The sequence below is a fragment of the Puma concolor genome, chromosome C2, assembly GCF_028749965.1.
Source record: "Puma concolor isolate L17-30 chromosome C2, mPumCon1.1.hap2, whole genome shotgun sequence".
Classification (NCBI taxonomy): Eukaryota; Metazoa; Chordata; class Mammalia; order Carnivora; family Felidae; genus Puma; species Puma concolor.
This window is the reverse complement of record NC_141675.1, coordinates 37,285,099-37,303,242: the sequence shown is the minus strand read 5'-3', so window position 1 is coordinate 37,303,242 and position 18,144 is coordinate 37,285,099. Positions and strand designations below refer to the sequence as shown.

The 18,144-nt window shown below is 42.4% G+C and overlaps 1 protein-coding gene across 2 annotated transcripts in view; it reads right to left on the bottom strand.

The window, feature by feature from the left end:
• Window positions 1–763: 763 nt before the first annotated feature.
• The window catches only part of GRK7 (G protein-coupled receptor kinase 7), a 29,086-nt gene continuing 11,705 nt past the window's right edge, over window positions 764–18,144 (bottom strand). Inside the window, exons 3-5 of one of the 2 annotated variants that reach the window (XM_086674429.1) lie at window positions 7,554–7,828; window positions 1,520–1,725; window positions 764–1,371 (exon numbers count right to left, since the gene is read on the bottom strand). In XM_086674429.1, the coding sequence (XP_086530555.1) occupies window positions 1,343–1,371; window positions 1,520–1,725; window positions 7,554–7,828 (510 nt within the window). In that variant the 3' untranslated portion in view covers window positions 764–1,342. Of the gene's footprint in view, window positions 1,726–7,553; window positions 7,829–18,144 lie in introns of both variants that reach the window. The other variant, XM_025913994.2, reaches the window with a different exon arrangement.

Sequence of the window (18,144 nt, the reverse complement as noted above, 5' to 3'; positions counted from 1 at the left end):
GGCGCCCCTCTTCTTTTTTTCTTTAAGTATAATCACCTCAGGTTTATGCTTGGGTCCAAAATATTTTTTTGCACCCTTAGAATTTTCACTTTGGCTGTGCTTTTGAGAAGTGCTAATTCTACAATATAATGCTGGCTGGGCAGCCACTTGAACCGAGAGCTACAATTTGTTCAAATCAGTTTCCAAGTCGGTATTTCTTCAGGTCTTGAAATACCCAAGAGATCTACTTCTGGAGGTACGTGTGAAGAACGAAAGTGTACAAGGACAAGAGAATATACAAAATGAATACAGATTATCTTCGGTCTCATATATATTGCAACTGCCAAAATTACATGTTTTCTGGGTATTTGAAAAGTTGCTGTCAAATGTGTAATTGAAGCTTTGAGCAACCAAAACAAGAGTCCATATATAACAGCATTTAAGCCTACGTGGCCATGGTTCTCAAACTTGCCTCACATCAGAAGCACTTGGGGAGCTTTTGAAAATCTAGATGCCCAGGCTGCACCCCAGATCAAATAAAATCTAGGGCTGAGAGTCAGACATTAGTATTTTTAAAAGATCCCTAGGTGATTCCAAAGTTTAGCAAAGTTTGGGAACCAATGGGATGTGAAAAACTACACATAAGCAATTTGTAGCATGTTCCCTAAAGGACTCGACTTATGGAATACTTTAAATTCACAGGTCTCATGTATGTTTACATTTAAAATACTTCAACATTATAATGGTAAAATATTACAAAAAATATGAATAAGAGACTTTCAGCAAGTTAAAATTTTTTCTGTAATTTAAAATATTGCCCAAACACCACAATCCACTCTTTTTCAGGAGGGAGAATATCAGGAACATTTATTTCCAGCTTCCAAATCTTTTTTATAAGTACAGAAGCAGAAGAAATACTGAAAGAAGAAGGGAAGAAGGGATATAAACAAAGAAAAACTAAAATGATTATTTACTAAGAATTGCAAATGCTCATTTACTGAGTACACCACAAAGTTCCAATCTCTATTCCTAGGACTTTGTGTCATTTTCAGGGACATGATGCTGGAGGGCTCATGCTTTTAGTTTATCAAAATAAACCTGAGTGTTCCTTTTCCCAGCCCTTGGTGAAAACTGAAACTTTACTTGACTCATCTTTATGAAAAAAAGAGAAAGAAGAAAGAGATGGAGGGAGAGAGAGGAGGGAAGGAAGGGTGGGAGGGAGGGAGGGAGGAAGGAAGGCAAAAGAAAAATGTGTCCTAGTGGTGAGCTCACCTGTCCTTTGAACTGTTCTATGGTTGAAATGCCCCTCCTGATTGATCAGTCCTCATTCAACAGATTTTCATGTGTTAGGAACATTCAAGGATTATGTCAGCTGAAATTCCTGCTGCCCATCTGGTAGAGAGAACAACTTATAATAACAAACACACACCAGACTTGGATGAATTACCATCCCCACAACCTGCAAGCCTGTTGGGGTCATTCAATTCTTCAAACAGTCCCGTTTCTATAATTTCTTCCTGCCATGCTATGGGGACAGCACCTGTTGCAAATCTTTGGAAGAACGTCTTATCTTTATCATCAAATTCAATTCCCCGAACCTCAGAGAAATCTTCAATTTCAGCGATGTCTTTGGCATAAACCACGGAAGGGTCTGGCACAAATGGGGGCTCAACTAGGCCAGCTTCCAGGCGAGCAAAATTGATGGTTTTGAAGAAAGGGTGTTGCCTGGGATCATCAGACTTCTCTCTGTAAAGAAAGGAGATGGTCAGACTGAGTCACACTAACAAACCAAAACAGGAAATGTTCTAACAATACAAAATGTGCAGCATTCTTTTCCTGTAATACATTTCATTTTAATTGCAAAGACAATATAATGACATAAAGAATAATTTAGAAAAATAATGACTTCAAAAATCACCTTACACAGACAGTAGCATTTTCATTGTTTGCGGATAAACCTTCACATGTAGATCTAATTTTTAGAGTCAAGCAGTTGACATGACTTTTATCCTTAGTGTTTTGTGGAAATACAAGCAAAATTCAGTGAGGCCAGAATCTGCTTGCCTGCGACTTTATAGTCATTGCATTTTGCTCTGCCCTTCAGGGTCAGACAGAACAAGGGAAGCATGTCTCTTCCCACCACATTCTAAAAGACAGCACCCATATCTCCCCACTCTTCATATGACATGGTGTCTAGGAGCTCCACCTACCTCCCCCCACTGCCACAATATTTTTAAAGACTTAAAAAAAATGCATTAGGGGGCGCCTGGGTGGCTCAGTCGGTTGAGTGTCTGACTTCGCTCAGGTCATGATCTCACAGCTTGTGAGTTCGAGACCCATGTTGGGCTCTGTGCTGACAGCTCAGAACATGGAGCCTGCTTCGGATTCTGTGTCTCCCTCTCTCTGTCCCTAACTCACTCACATTCCGTCTCTGTCAAAAATAAATAAACATAAAAAAATTTTTTTTAAATGCATTAGTAATTATTAGTGTTAATGAGCATACCTTCAGTGCCCAAGACTATGGTTATTTGTTATCAAACCCTTGTCTAGAAATTATTCCAGCATTTACCTTAGAATAAGGGAGAAAAATATACGTTCCCAATTGTGTAACCTCTTATATTAGTTATCTATTGCTGTGTAACAAGCTACCCTAACATTTAGTGACTTAAAACAACAAACATTTATTATCTCACAATTTTTGTGGGTCAAGAATCTATAAATGGTTTCACTAGGTGCCTCTTTCATGAGGTTACAGTAAAGCTGTTCAGGGCTGTGGTCTCATCTGAAGGTTTGAGTGGAGTTGAGGGAGAAAATCTGCTTCTAAGCTCACTCACGTGGTTATTGGCGAGCCTCCATTCCTCACCATGTGAGCCACTGCACAAGGCTACTTTATAACTTTGCACCTGGATTTCCCCAGGGCACATGATCAAAGAGGAAGGGGGGGAGGGAGGGAGGAAGGGAGGGAGGGAGAAGGGGAGGGAAGGAGAGGAGGAGGAGAGAGAGAGAGAGAGAGAGAGAGGGAAAGCAAGTCCAAGATTAAAAAAGCACAGTCTTTTAATACCTTATCTTGGAAATGACATCTCATTATTTCTGCTATATTTTTAGAAGCAAACCAATAAGTCCAGCCCACGCTTAAGGGAAGGGATTACACAGGACTGTGGATAACAGAAGGGGGATCTTTGGGAACCATACAAGGGGCAGCCTACCACACATTTCTTTTGGTCCCCCTTAAGTCCAAATTTTAAAGAAATAAAAAGAGGGCTGTATTGTGGCATCAGATTCAAATGATTTTTTCCTTTTTTTTTTTTTGTTTATTTATTTATTTGAGACAGAGACAGCATGAATGGGGGAGGGGCAGAGAAAGAGGGAAAAAGGGAGAATCCCAAGCAGGCTCTGCACTGCCAGTGCAGAGCCCAACACAGGATTTGAACTCAGAAGCCATGAGATCATGACCTAAGCCGAAACCAAGAGTCAGACGCTTAACCAGCTGAGCCACCCAGGCACCCCTTCCTTTTTCTTTTATGTGAATGGACATACTGCTCTAAGAAATATCTTCTCTTACGGAAAAGTTGATTTCTGTCATAAATCAACCTTATTAAAAATTAATCACGTTCATAGTTTTCCCTTTACTTTTATTCCAGTTATCAAAGAGCTTTCAAGAAAAGGACTGAGGACTTCTCCCATATACCCCCTTCACAGACTCCCTGCAATGTCAGATAATTACTGCAGCAGACTCTATCCAATAGGTTCTAAACACAATAATGACATTACTAATAATGGCAGGGAGAATAATTAGCATCTATCCAGAGCCTACTCTCAACTAACACAAAGTGAAGCGCTGTTATCACAGTCAACCATCACAACAATGCCTGTCTGTCTTTTAACTGCATTTTAAACCTCTTTTACCCTCTTCAGTTGCTTCTGCATTCATAAATAGCTGTGCCTCTGAAAAAGCCAAAAGATATAGGTGAGTTTTTCAAAGGAAAATTGTAATCGAATATTATTGTGAAAAAGAGAAATTCAGTTGGAGGCGTCTGATGTCTAGCCATTCTCTGGGTTGTTTTCTGTGGTTCAGGCCTAGCACCGTCCAGAAAGGTGGGTGCAGGGCTCCTTGGACTTGTCTCATTATGCACCAGGTGAAAAACAGGTATGGAGAACTGCATCAGGAGATACTGCAGGTGTCTCTCTTTTTCTCAAAGCCACCAAGTCTCCCTCAACTGAAAGGAAGGAAAATGCGGGTTTGCCATCTCCTAGAACTCACTGACCAGTGTCTGTCTGTGTGGCTTACATCCTGTAGAGTCACAGTCTTGAGGGAGGGTTACTGAGATCATTTGAAGCTTCGAAGATGGATTTTTCTCTGAAGTTAGGTTTATAAGGTATAATTCACATAGCAACATTCACCATTTTAAGGTATCAGATTTTGGTGTGGGGAGGGTATCACGTAGATTTTAAATGTGGCAGAACAAGGATAGAGCTAGAATTCCGTCCAAGTAGATCAGGAATGAACCCCAAGTCTCGGAGTCTCAACGAAAACGAGAGTTGGAATAGGACCAGGTGCCCTGAGGAAGGAGCTCACACCACCTTGATGACCATCAGCAGGCATGAACACACTGTCCCACAGGTCAAGAGTCCTCCTCAAACTCACTCAGAGCAGTTTTAACTTGGATAAACAGAGTGCCCAGGGGCTCAGTAACCTTGAGAAACTTGTCAAGCTGGTCTTGACATCAGGATGAACAGTTCTCAAGTAATATCTCAAGCAACAGGCCCAAATGGCCCTGGCTTGTCCGGCAGGGATGGCTGATTGCAGCCCTTTTGCAACTAGTCACAAAGGACAAAAGCAACAATAGCCCCCGAAAGGTTTTCTTTATGTTCTCCGTCACCCCAACTAGATGCCCCTGGGGGGCAGGGTCCATGCTTTATGCCCTTTTCCACTAAATGTCTGTGGTGCTGATGCTGACAATAAAGACCAGGCTCTGTAACCCCTATTCCTTTCACTCAGTGTCTGGGACACTGCAAAGCTGATCACTTTACTTTTTGCACTAGTGTCTCTTATGTCAGTTCTGTAATTAGAAATAGCATGAATATTATTTTACTCTTGAATCTTTCCCTGGCAGCTTCGTGCAGAGATTCTTTTTTGCCCACCATTATGCAGTGCACTTTGGACAAATAGGAGAGGCTACTGATTGAGGCGGCATCTTTTGTAACAGCCAAACGGGCCACGGTAGGAAAGGAGATTCTCCTGTTTGTTGGGGTAGATTTCATTTCACAGCATTTACAGGTGCTCTTGTGTTCCTGAACCCCACATCGAGATTACAATGGATTTTCTTGTAACAGTCAATGAAGCAAAGATACCACCTGACCATACACTGTGGGGTTTGGTCTGCCAAGAACAGTATGTATTGGTATGAAATTATGTGTTGGAGAAGCACTTAAGTCAGAGGCTTGCATGGTTATTTGGTCTTGTTCTGCTGCACTAACTGATCAGAATAAAACCTGCAAAATGTTTAAATGAGCTTTAGCTTTTATTTTATTGGAAAACACGATAAATCCTCTCAAGAGCCCTTGTGAGATGCTCAGAAAAGCTTTCAACTTTTCTGCAAAATTAATTCACAGACCTATGAAGACAAAGGGAAGATCCTTTCAGTGACATCTAAAGAAGGAAAGGGTTTTTAAAATTTATTTCAAATGTTCGTGAATGCAACAGGGAGGGGCCACGTGACCTGTCTTCTGTGTGACATGCTGTGTAGGCATTTGCTCGGTCCTGAAGGACACCACTAAATCAATCAAGCATTATCTCATTTGAATTTTTAAAAAAATACAGAGTTGAAATGAAAATGTTGGAAGGTTTTGTCTTTCACTGAACAGCTGGTTTTTATATGCCTTTTCTCTAATGTTGTAAACAGTTTTATTCAAAACAGTCACAACAACAGATGCTTTATTAAAAGGTTTTGCTTGATGGAGCAGCTTCAGGCAATGAGCCAGGGCTTTAAGGTGGCATTTTCCTGAAGAAGTTTGTCAACATTTCATTTTATATACCCACAGCGTGTTTATAGATTTTCAATCAATCCTGGCAAGCGGTGGTGTTCCCTTCAGAGAAGTCATCTAGAGAGACTGTTTGCTTTCCTTGCTGCCTCGGCCGCTGTTAGTGTGCCCGCTCATCCTCCCTGTGCTTGAGAACCCGCGTGTAGACATGGTCAGTGGTCACCATTTCTGTGTCTTCTCTCCTTCCTGGGCACATGGAAGACAACACTAGCCAGACCCTTTGACCTTGGGTAGGGCCAAGACTCATTCTGGGCAAACGGAAGTGTGTGTGAAGTGCTGTGCAAGTGGGTCACTTCCTGACTGAGGCGGTACAAAGTTCCCTAGGTTCTCCGTGCTCTCTTCTCTTGCTACGTCAACTGGAAGCCATGAGTTCCAATGGAGCTGTCAGATGGAAGCAGCCTGGATCTCTGAGTCACTGCTCAGTAGGGAGACACCCTGGAGTGCTGCTGGACCCACAAGGGACTTTGTGTGAATGAGAAAAATTCCATTAGTTTTAAGCTGCAGAGACTTTGGGATTTGCTTGTTATCATGACGTGGCCTATTCTGACCATGGTAATACAACATTGGAATCTACACAGGAAAATCAGCTCCATGTTTTACCTCACATAAATGCAGAATTTCCACCAAATTTCAAAATACGTGTTTGTTAGTGTGGTGTCTCTCATGCTTTGGAAGTTATTACAAATGGATTTTGTTTTGCTATTTAAAAAAATCAGGTCGGGGCACCTGGGTGGCTCAGTCAGTTAAGTGTCCAACTCTTGATTTTGGCTTAGGTCCAGGCTTGTGGGTTCAGGCCCTGCATCGGGCTCTCTGCTGTCAGCTTGAAGCCCACTTTGGATCCTTGGTCCCCCTGTCTCTCTCTGCACCTTCCCCACCAGCATGCATGTGTGCTCTCTCTCTCTCTCTCAAAAGTAAATAAACATTGAAAAAATTTTTTTAATTAAAAAAAATTACGTGGCAGAATATTCGGGGTGCCTGGGTGGCTCAGTTAAGTGTCCTACTCTTGATCTCTTGATTTTGGCTCAGGTCATGATCTTCAGGTCATGAGATCAAGCTCTGCCTTGGGCTCCATGCTCAGTGGGGAGCCCTCTTGGATTCTTTCTCACCCTCTCTCTCTGCCCCTCTGCTCAAGCACTTGTGTGCTGTCTCGCAAAATAAATAAATATTAAAAATATATAGTAAATATAAATAATACATTTTTAATATGTATTTATATACATTATATATTCATATATATTTCATATATGTTATCATATTATATTCTATGTTCTATTATATATTATATATTATATATTTCATATATAATATATATATGAAAACAAGATATATATACATATCTTGGAGATTGTTCCGTATCAAGTGCTTATAGTGTTTGAAAGTATCAGAAATACTTAACCATATAACATGCAAATAATAATAGGAAAATAATAATAAAACTTAACCTCAAGGCCTCAGCACTAATCCAAAGTACGTTCTAAATCCCCATGGACAATGCTGACACTGCTAATCACCTCTGTTATATGGTAGTTTACCTGCTTCCTAAACGTTGTTCTGGTTTCTTAGCCAAGAAGAGTCTGCAAATATCTTTTGCTTCCTCCGTGAAGTTATCATGTTGGAATCTGACCTCTTCTTTCAGGGTTCTTTGCTTTAAATCCTCTTTACTGACTTTTTCCTTGTAATCTTTGAATGGTGTTCGTCCAGCAACCATTTCATAAATACTGCATCCCATTGCAAACCAGTCCACAGGATAGGAATAACTCACTTTTTCCATTAGGATTTCAGGAGCCATATAACCATTGGTTCCAGCCTGTAATACCCCAAACAAGAAACAGAACAAAAATACTAATGTGAGTGTAACAAACACTGCTGATTGCCTATCCAATACCCATTCTCCTTTTCTTTCTTTGTTAAGGGAATCTTAACTTATTTGGGGTGGCAATGTGTCTAATCTATTCTAGTCCCTGCTTTTCCAGCATCGTCTAGTGCAGTTGGGGCAGGCCATGTGATCCATTTTGGCAAATGAGACATAAAGAGGATTTAGCTGCAGTGCATTATAAAAGGGACAAATGAGGCTGTCCTTGAAGTGGGACACTTCATCATTAAGTTGAAAAGTTCAAGTAGCTGTCTTTATGATTCCCCTAAGCTCAGCCTCTGTATTTTATTCACAGGTAATAGAAATTAGATGCATGGTATTTTTTTTTAAAGTTCACTTATTTATTTTGAGAGAGAGAGGAAGAGAGAGTACGTGCATGCACATGTGAGTGGGGAGGGGCAGCGAGAGGCAGAGGGAGAGAGAGAACCCCCAGCAAGCTCTACACTGTCAGAGCAGAGCCATTCAGTGTGGGCCTCGAATTCACGAACCATGAGCCAAAATCACCAGTTGGTTACTTAACGGACAGCCACCCAGGCACCCCTAGATGCATGGTTTTTAAAGGTTGAGCACTTTAGGTTGCTAAAGGTTTTTAAAGGTTGCTAATATTGAATGTTCATGTGTTAGCCGGTCTGTGATTCTTATTCTATTTGCTACATACTGATACTAATCTCACACATCTCTGCCTGTCTGAATTGAAAATTAGCAGAGTCATTTTAATCTAGAAAATTCCACATATGAAATTTCATCTAACATGCATGAGTATATTTTGTAGGCACCCTTCTAATGGAAATACATGCCAAATGACCACTGGATTTAAAAAAGTATTTTTTAAATACATATTTTTGTTACAGCAAAATACATATAACATAAAAGTTGTCATCTTAATAATTTTTAAATGTACAGTTCAAGAGTATTAAGTACACTCACCTTGTTGTACAACCATGATTACTATCTATCTCCAGAATTCTTTTCACCTTGCAAAACTGAAACTCTATACCCATTAAATAACTCCCCATTGCCCCCACTCCCCAGGCCCTGGCAACCCATTCTACTTTCTGTCTCTATTAATCTGCCTATTCTAGGTCCCTCATATATGTGGAATCAAGCAGTTATTGTCCTTTTGTGAATGTGTGATTTTAATAATTAATTCAATATTTAATGAATACCTATAACATACCTCATTATAAACCATGTATATACACATGGTTTATAATATGCATACACACACACACAAACACATTATGATTTCATAAAAACTAAGTTGTTTTTGGTTAAAGTACAATGCATAACTTCTTCAGCAATTAAAAATTCAAAGTACACCCTAAAATGACAATATGCTTCCATTAGTACATAAAAATGATAATATAAATTATTGGCAGAGTTGTGAAAAACAGATGTGCTGTGTAAATTGACCCAGACTTTTAGGAGAGCAGTAAGATATAGATAGTCATAGACAATAATATGTACCAACTGTTCCTTTTCTTCAACCAGTTTACTTACCTTTGGAGTATGTATCTCAAAGAAATGACTCAGAAGGAAAAAGAAATCTATGCTGAGATGTTCACAGCTCCATTATTCATAATGGTCACAAGCTGGAAATTTCCAAATGCCCATCAATAAAGACAACAGACTAAAGTCTACTGTTAATACCAAGAAGTTTAAATATATACTGGGTTTCACACACCAATTACAAATATGCATTCCAGTACACCAAAAAAGTTAGAACGTGTTTTTAGTTGTTTATTTGGTGATTTTTTTTTTCTAATTGCTTAAGTATATGTTTTTTACATGCACAGTATATTGCATTAGGAATATTAAATTTCACAGGTAATTTCTACGTGGATAACAACAATGAAAAATATATATGACCCAAGCACTAATGAGAAGTAATTGGCCGGTTCTGGAAGTGACCGGGGTCTGACAGGCTGGGCATGAGTCAGCGCGGCACTGCTGTTTTCATAGAAGCTGATATATAATTTGGGTGACCATATGTTCCGGTTTGCCTGGTACAGTCCCAGTTTACATCTGTTGCCCTGGCATCTTGTCTAGTTTTGCATTTGTCCAGACAAAAGGTCCTGTAGACTCCTCTAAGGCCCAGGATATAGTCTCACTCATCTCTGTATCCAAACTAGGTACTTACTGCAGGGCCTCATCTGGTGCATGCCCAACAAAATGTTTGTTAAATAAACAATAGCAACGATGGTAACTGGATGTTTTCCATTCACTATCCAACCAATATTTATTGAGTCATGCCCTCCAGTAAGTTCTAGAGATACCAACACATATAATACCCGGCCTTTGCCCTTCAGGATTTACAGGCTGGTAGAGACAGGTCAAAAGGTCAACTCAATAAAGTAGGGTAAATGCCATAATGGGAGTATAAAACAAGCACAGAGAGGCCAGAAGGGGTGTGTGTGTGTGTGTGTGTGTGTGTGTGTGTGTGTGTGTGTGTTGGGGATACTTCACTGAAGGGTGATAGCTGAGCTGAATCATGAGGGAAGAATCTGTCACACACAGAAAGCTAGCTAGCTAATAAGCATATGTGAGATATGAAGCCAGGAATAATGTGGGGAGCTTTAAGGAATTTGACATTTCTGGAATACAAGATCTGTGGGATGCAATGGTGGGAGGGAAGACCAGAGGGAGAGATGAGGATGTGATTGAGAAACACTGTATGCCAAAATAGCAAAAACTCATTCCCAGTCTCCCTTTTCCCTTCTATCCCTCTACTAGAGAGGCCAGAGGCTAAGCACTCCATCTCCCAGCTTCCTTTGTACCTAGGGTAACCTTGTGCAAGGTCAAGGTGCTAAGGGTTGGGGAAGAGGGGGAATGAGCTTGCTTAGAAATACATAAAAGAGGGGCACCTGGGTGGCGCAGTCAGTTGAGAATCCAACTCTTGATTTTGGCTCGGGTCAAGATCTCAGGGTTGGGCTCCACACTGGGCATGGAGCCTGCTTGGCATTCTCTCTCTCCCTCTCTGGCTGCCCCTCCCCTGCTCATATGCTCTGTCTCGCTCTTGCTCTCTCAAAATAAACACATAAACATTTAAAAAAATATATAAAAGATATAAGACAGATTAATAGATCAATAGAGGGATGGATAAATGGATAGACATGTGACAAAGTGAATCTAATAAAATATTGATGACATACAATGGAACATTGGCCTTAAAAGGAATGAAGTACTGATATATGCTACAACATGGATGAATCATGAAGACATTATGCCAAGTTAAAGAAGCCAAACACAAATGGCCACATATTGTATGTCTCCATGTGTATATAATGTCCAAAATAGGCAATTCCATGCAGCCAAGAAATGCATTAGTGGTTGCTTACGGTTGGCGGGGGGGGGGGGGGGGTGTGGTGGCGGTGAGAGTGATGCTAAAGGGTAGGGGATTTCTTTCTGGGGTGAAGAAAAATTTCTAAAACTGTGATAATGTTTGCATGGCTCTATGAATATACTAAAACCCACTGACGTGTGTACTTTAAATGGGTCAGTTTTGGGGCGCCTGGGTGGCTCAGTCGGTTGAGCATCCAACTTCGGCTCAGGTCACGATCTCGCGGTCCGTGAGTTCGAGCCCCGCTTCGGGCTCTGGGCTGATGGCTCAGAGCCTGGAGCCTACTTCCGATTCTGTGTCTCCCTCTCTCTCTGCCCCTCCCCCGTTCATGCTCTGTCTCTCTCTGTCTCAAAAATAAATGTTAAAAAAAAAATTAAAAAAAATAAAATAAAATAAAATAAATGGGTCAGTTTTATGGCAGTTAAATTACATCTCAATAAAGCTGTTCCAAATGTCTACAGTAAAGGCTAGATAATGGGTATACAGGTTCTTGATGTGGAATTCTTTCCTACATGTTTGAAAGTTTTTATAAGAACATAGAGGGGAAAAAGGAGTGAGGGAAGGGGATGCAATGCCAGGCATTACTGGGTGGCTGCCGGTTCACAAGGCACAAGAGAATCTTCTGGAAGGGTTATAAAGAGGAACTGCAGGAGAGAGGGAAGGAGGGGGAATCCATCTGCCCAGCTCCCTCCCATCTCCTACTTCCACAAATCATGGATTACCCAAAATCTAACTGGTCTATATTTCCAGATATGTCATCCAGACCTTTAGCAGCTGCCTAGAAACCAGGATTCACATCGCACAGTATGATATTTCCTCCAATTCTAGAAGTAGAGGAGCAACTGGGCCTACAAGTGGAGCCAGGAGGGTGCTGTCCTAAACAGAGAGAAGAGGCAGAGAGGGACTGTGAGAAGGTGTGTGAGGTTTGTGGGCCAGTATACAAACCTGATGAAATTTCTCAATGATGTACTTTGGTGTGGGGCTTTTTCCATCTGTGATGCTGGTTACTGGTTGGCTGCTTAATCCAGAAACTAATGGCTGTCAGAATCTGGAAACTTTCTCATATTATTTCTTTGATCATTTTCTCCCTTCCATTTTCTTTCCTCTCTTGTTCTTTTTGGAAATCCTCGATGAATCCCCTATGTTTCTTACCTTTTGCTTTTATTTTCCATCTGTCTTTTCTTTCTTTCTTTTCTTTCTTTCTTTCTTTCTTTCTTTCTTTCTTTCTTTCTTTCTTTCTTTCTTTTTCTTTCTCTCTCCCTCCCTCCTTCCTTCCCTCCCTCCTTTCTTTTTTCTCTTTTCTTTTCTTTTCTTTTCTTTTCTTTTCTTTTCTTTTCTTTTCTTTTCTTTTCTCTTCTCTTCTCTTCTTTTCCTTCTTTCTTTCCAGGACATTCCCTCTATTTTTTCTCCAATTCGTCTTCCTTTTTAAAGTATTTTATTATGGGAAATTTCAAGCACACACAAAAGAGAGATGAGAATAATAAATCCAGTAGAGGCTACACTCAGCTTTGACAATTATCAACAAATGGTCAATCTTGTTTCATCTCTTATCCCTGACCCACTCCTACTGCCCCAGACTATCCTCGACATCATATCACTTGTATTTCACTATGAATCTCTAAAGATAAGGCCACTTAAAAAACAAACAATGCCAAAGCACTACAATACCATTATCTCATTTTAAAAATAGCAACAATTCTTTATCATTATCAAAATCTGGACATGCTTACACTTCTCCACTTGTCCTGTAAACCTGTCCTATAAATAGTTTGTTATACAAATAAGGTTAATACAGTGTAATTGCTTGGTATGTCTCATAAATTTTTGTGAATACATAAATACCTCATCTCTCTGCCTCCCAGTCCTCTGAAAATTTTTGTTAGAAAAAGTGGCTAAACTATAGAGTATCCCAGGTGAGATTTTGCTGATAGCATCCCTGTGGTATCATTTAACATGTTCCTCTATCCTTAGTGTTTCCTATAAATTAATAGCTAGATCTAGAGGCTTAATCCTTCTACTGAAATTTCATTTCTGCAAATGTTTTTTATTAACATACAATTAACATAGAAAAATGTGCACAGATAGTAGATGTTCAGTTAAATAAATTTTGATAATTGAATATACCCATATAAGCACCACCCAAACAAGATATAGAATACTTTTATCCACCCAGAAAGTTCTCTTGTGTCTCTTTCTAGTCCATTCTCCTCCCTACTTTGCAGGCAACCACCTTCTGATTTCTGTCACCATAGATTAGTTTTGTCTGTTCTTGGATTTCATGTAAATGGAATTGTATGGTAGGTATTTTTTCGTGTCTGATTTTTTTTTTTTGACGTAATGTTTTGAGATTTATCCATGTTGTTCTGCAAACTTATTCATGATTTTTTTTATTTCCAAATGTCCTTTTCTTCTCTGAATGTTTCTTGTTTTCTAGCATTTGTTCTTGTTTCATGGATGCAGTATTTCCTCTTAAATCTCATATGATATTAATTATAAATAAAAAAATGTTCTATTCATTGCATTGTTTCTGCTCTCTATAAGCTTCTTTCTTCTGTTGGTTTTTGCATAGCCTTTCATTTTGGAAGGTTCTTTCAAATAATAAATGATCTTTGACTATTCATGTTTAAAGCTGACAAGCAGCTTGTCAAATGATGGGCTTCACCATAGGGTGATCCTGCCAAGCCATTTCAATGGGGACCCACCTGTGAGTATCCACAGACCTTTTGTGTTAGCATGCTCAGTTTCCCCAGACAGAGATGCTCCAATACCCCATCTGAAAGGGGTCAGCCTGCTTGTTCTCATTCTGAGAGCTAAGGTGTGGAGGGGATGGAGGGTCTCCCTGTACAAAGTATTTCACTCTCTACAACTCTCAGCTGAGCTGTATGTTCCTGGGTCCAGCTTCTCTCTGGTTCAGTCTCTTCTGCTGGGGTTGGAGAGGCATGATGAAAGAACACAAACGACATCCAAGTGCAGTTTAGATGGTGGTGATTGGTAAATTCTACTTAGCAATACTGATTGTGAGCTTGCTCTGTGTGTGGCCCCCTTCCAATTAGCAGATTTCAGAGGTGAGTGACTGTAAGGATTAAAATAGCTAATCAGGACACCAGATAAACATCGGTTACTCAGTAGAAGGTATAGGGTGAAAGGAGAGAACATGCCTTGTCCTAAAACAAAGGATGTAAGACACAGGCTGGGGAGAAAATTGGAAATAATGTACAATACTTACTACGTGCTAAATATTTTCTCAAGTGCTTTACATGAATTTCTCGTTTCATCTCTATGAAATAATGTACAATACTTACTACATGCTAAATATTTTCTCAAGTGCTTTACGTGAATTTCTCGTTTCATCTCTATGATAAACCTATGAGACAGAAACTATTTTATCTCCTATTTTACAGATTAGAAAACAGAACCACAGAGGGTTTAAATCTTACCCAGGGTCATCCACCCAGGATTCACACACAGGTCTGCACTCTGAACCACGACACTGCACTGCCTCTATGGAAGTAGGTGAGCTGGCTGTTTCAAACTCTTCCAAGTTCCCTTCAGATTTCTCTGCTCCCCTTAGAGTCCTCTCGTTCCCTCTCTCTATCTATCAAGGACCAAGACCTCATTTTGGTCCATTCTTGCTTAAGCTGCTTCCCTTCCCCTTTCCCCAACAAGCTCTTCATCCTTTGCCTGTATCTCTGCTCATCAGGCTGGCTGGGCTGCTCCACACAAGCAACCTCTGCTAGGAGGTGGGGACCAGACCCTGAGCCATCCTCCAGGACCATCTTGCTCCCTCCCCAGGGAAATAAATGAAGAGTCGGCCCACCATCCTCACAGCACTACAGCCTCTTGGTATAATGGAAGGAGCACAGGACAGCATGCAGGGCAGCTTGAGATGCATTCCAAATAGTTTTCAGGACTATCTTTACCTCTTGGCCCTAAAGACAGAAAATGTCAGTGATGGAATTTTGAAGGGCACCACCTCCTTGAGGAGTGGAGGTATTTCACAGAGAAGAATGGAATTAGAGGCACACGCCAGACTCTGAGCACCCAAATTCCATCGCAGCCTCCAGCTGAAAAAATTAATTGCCTGCCCTTTATGCCATTTGTCTTCTGCATGTGAACTGCCTCCTCAGAGTGGGGTGGGAGGAGAGAATTAGCCAAGCAGCATGGGGCAGGGTCCAACCATGCTGACCTCTCACAGCTTAGTTTAACTCCTGCAGTTACAAAGGGCCCCCGCACATCAGTCTCTGTGTCATCAAAACAGTCGCTTTCAGTCCATGTGACCAGAACTGCCATTGCCAGGGCTATAGGGATCACCCAAGTGTCAGCAGCAACAAAACACTTAGTGGAGGTTTTGTGTATGTTTTTTGTTTTGTTTCCTTCCTTCCCCCCCCCCCCCTTTTTTTTTCTTTTGGTTTTACAATGCCTTTTGATGGACCTACATAGTCAAGACCTGGTCAGGCAAAACAAGGTATCCCCAGCATGGCAGGGCATCAAGCATCACACCGCACGGGGTTTAGAAAGCCAATAATGACGCCTCCTTTATACTCCACCCCCCCCCCCCAGGGGACAGCAAAAAGTGCATCTACTACAGTCAACACATGTGTATTGCTTAGGCCCATCAGGACCACCTGACACCTACAGGTGTTGAAAGTTGGAGGGAGGTGCACACGCTAGTCTCAGATCAGGATCAGAGCCAGCCTGTCAGGACCTGTGCAGATGCCCCTTACATTGCTCTTGCTGTTGGATGCTGGCTTCCACTGGCCCTGTAGCTGTCCTCACTCTTACCCTTGGGCCCATGGGAGCTGAGTGGCAGGGCCAGGCTGGGCAGTCCCAATGTGGCTCTGGACAGCAGTGGACTGTGACCCTGGCAGAGCTGAGAACAGGGAGGGGACTTTCAATGGGACTGAGAGGGCACAGTTCACAACTTAATAGTTCTGTGTATCCATAAAAAAAAGGGTGTGTGTGCAAGTATGCCTGTGTACGTGCAGGTCCTTCAAGGTCAAAGTCACCAGTAAACCTCCAGCTCCCACTGAATCTGAAAAGTTGGCAAGCTTAAATTCCATCCTTAGAAAATGCCAGCGTCGTGCCCCTGGTGCGACCAGGCCAGACTGGAGTTGATGACCGGGTGGGGAAAAATATGCAGAAAAGGAAGCTCTCTGGGTTTGTCGGTGGTGGCCCAGCAAACTGACCAGCAGAGAAAGAAACTGCCCGGGATGCTTCTTCCAACCCCCCCAACCCCAGCTCATCACAAACCAGATCCACTCGACAGCACAATCCAAACAGAAGAGGGAATCAGAATGTACATCTTTTGTTTGCCGTGGCAGGAGAACTGTTGAGCAGAGGAAAAAAACAAGCTGAGCTTAGCGCTATCAGCTGTTTCCTGGGGCTCTCTCCTTCCTTCCTCCGAGGGGGGCCTGGCCGCTTTGTTCTCGTTCCCAGCTGCTCCTCTGCGCCTTTAAGCGGTGGCCTTTGCAGACCTCAGAGGAATGCGGCCTGAGACCCCAGGGGATTCAGCTCCGAGGCTCCGCCTGCTTGCTCAGCCCCAGGCTGCAGCCTCCAGAGTGCCTGCTCTTGCACCTGGTCTGCTTTCTGCTGGCCACTTCCTAGGTGGGCAGCAGGAGCCTCACCAGAGGTGGCTTCCTGCTTTTTGTGACAGCCGAGGGAGGACACCTATTTCAGAGAGCCCCTGCAGGGGATCCAAAAGAGAGGTTTCTGCAATAATGCTTTCCACAGCTGTACAGCCTGGTGTCATTCTGCTGTGGTTCGGATTCCAGCTCTCTCACTTACTGGTCACCCCCTGCCTCACAGCTCTTACTTCATAGGACTGTGATGAGGATTAAAGCGCAAAGACCTACTGAATACCTCCCAAAAGCCTGGCACAGAGCAGAGCCTTAACAGATATTAGAGACCACGGTCACCAAGCCTGGGTTCCGGTTGTCTCAGGCAGGACAGCTACCCAAGAAGAAAGACTCCAAAACCTCTGAGACTACATCAGATTGAAATTCAGGGCCTGGCACATGGGCAGAGATCGATAGTCGCGATTCTTCCACTGGAGTGTGTTCTTCGGTGGCTCCACGTTCCCTAGTGGATCTCTCCGGCAGAGGGCTGAGGCCCATTTTCCATGGTGTCTCTAAGATGCTCAGAATGAAACCACAAGTGAGTACCATGTGACTGTGAGGAAGCAAGGCAACTACGCGCCTGATGGGCTCAGTCTACAGGGGAGCTGCGTGCCCCCGCCCCACTGCACCTGCTGCGGCCCCATAGTCCTGCTGGCTCCCTGTGCCTCTCAGAGAACAAAGCACAGGTGCAGAGGTCACCTGAGAAGCCCAGTGCCAACAGGTGAGGCAGAAACAATGCAACAGAAGGAATTGTGACTGAGGGGTCTGGTATTTGGCTTCTGGTAGGATAATCAGAACAATCATTTCTTGAGTACCTACTAAAGGTTTACCCTTTGCTAGGCTTTTATCTACCTTGTTTCTTAATCTTATCATTAAGCTTAAGAGGCAGACAGCCTGGGGTCAAGTGCAGGGCTAAGCCAGCCTAAATGGCATGTCTGTGCCAATTACAAGAAGGCACCCTGCACAGCTTGGGTTGGCCCTCAGTCCTCAGCATCCCTATGGCCGAGTGCCCCACGTGAGGGGTCAGTCTGTGCACCGCAGCCACGGTAAGTGTCAGAACCAGGACTGACACACATACCCCTTCCATCTGGTTGACGCTGAGGATCATATTTCATCAGCTGCACCTGATCTGAATGGATCCTCTGGGCTGCCAACACGTGTCCACATAAACTTCCATGATGCAACTTTTTGGTTCCCCGCATGACAGTCCCCTCCTGCCGCCCCTGCAGACCTCCTGGCTCTCTTTCCTCACTTCCACAACTCACTGGACAATGTGTCTCCAGCGTCCTCCAGTT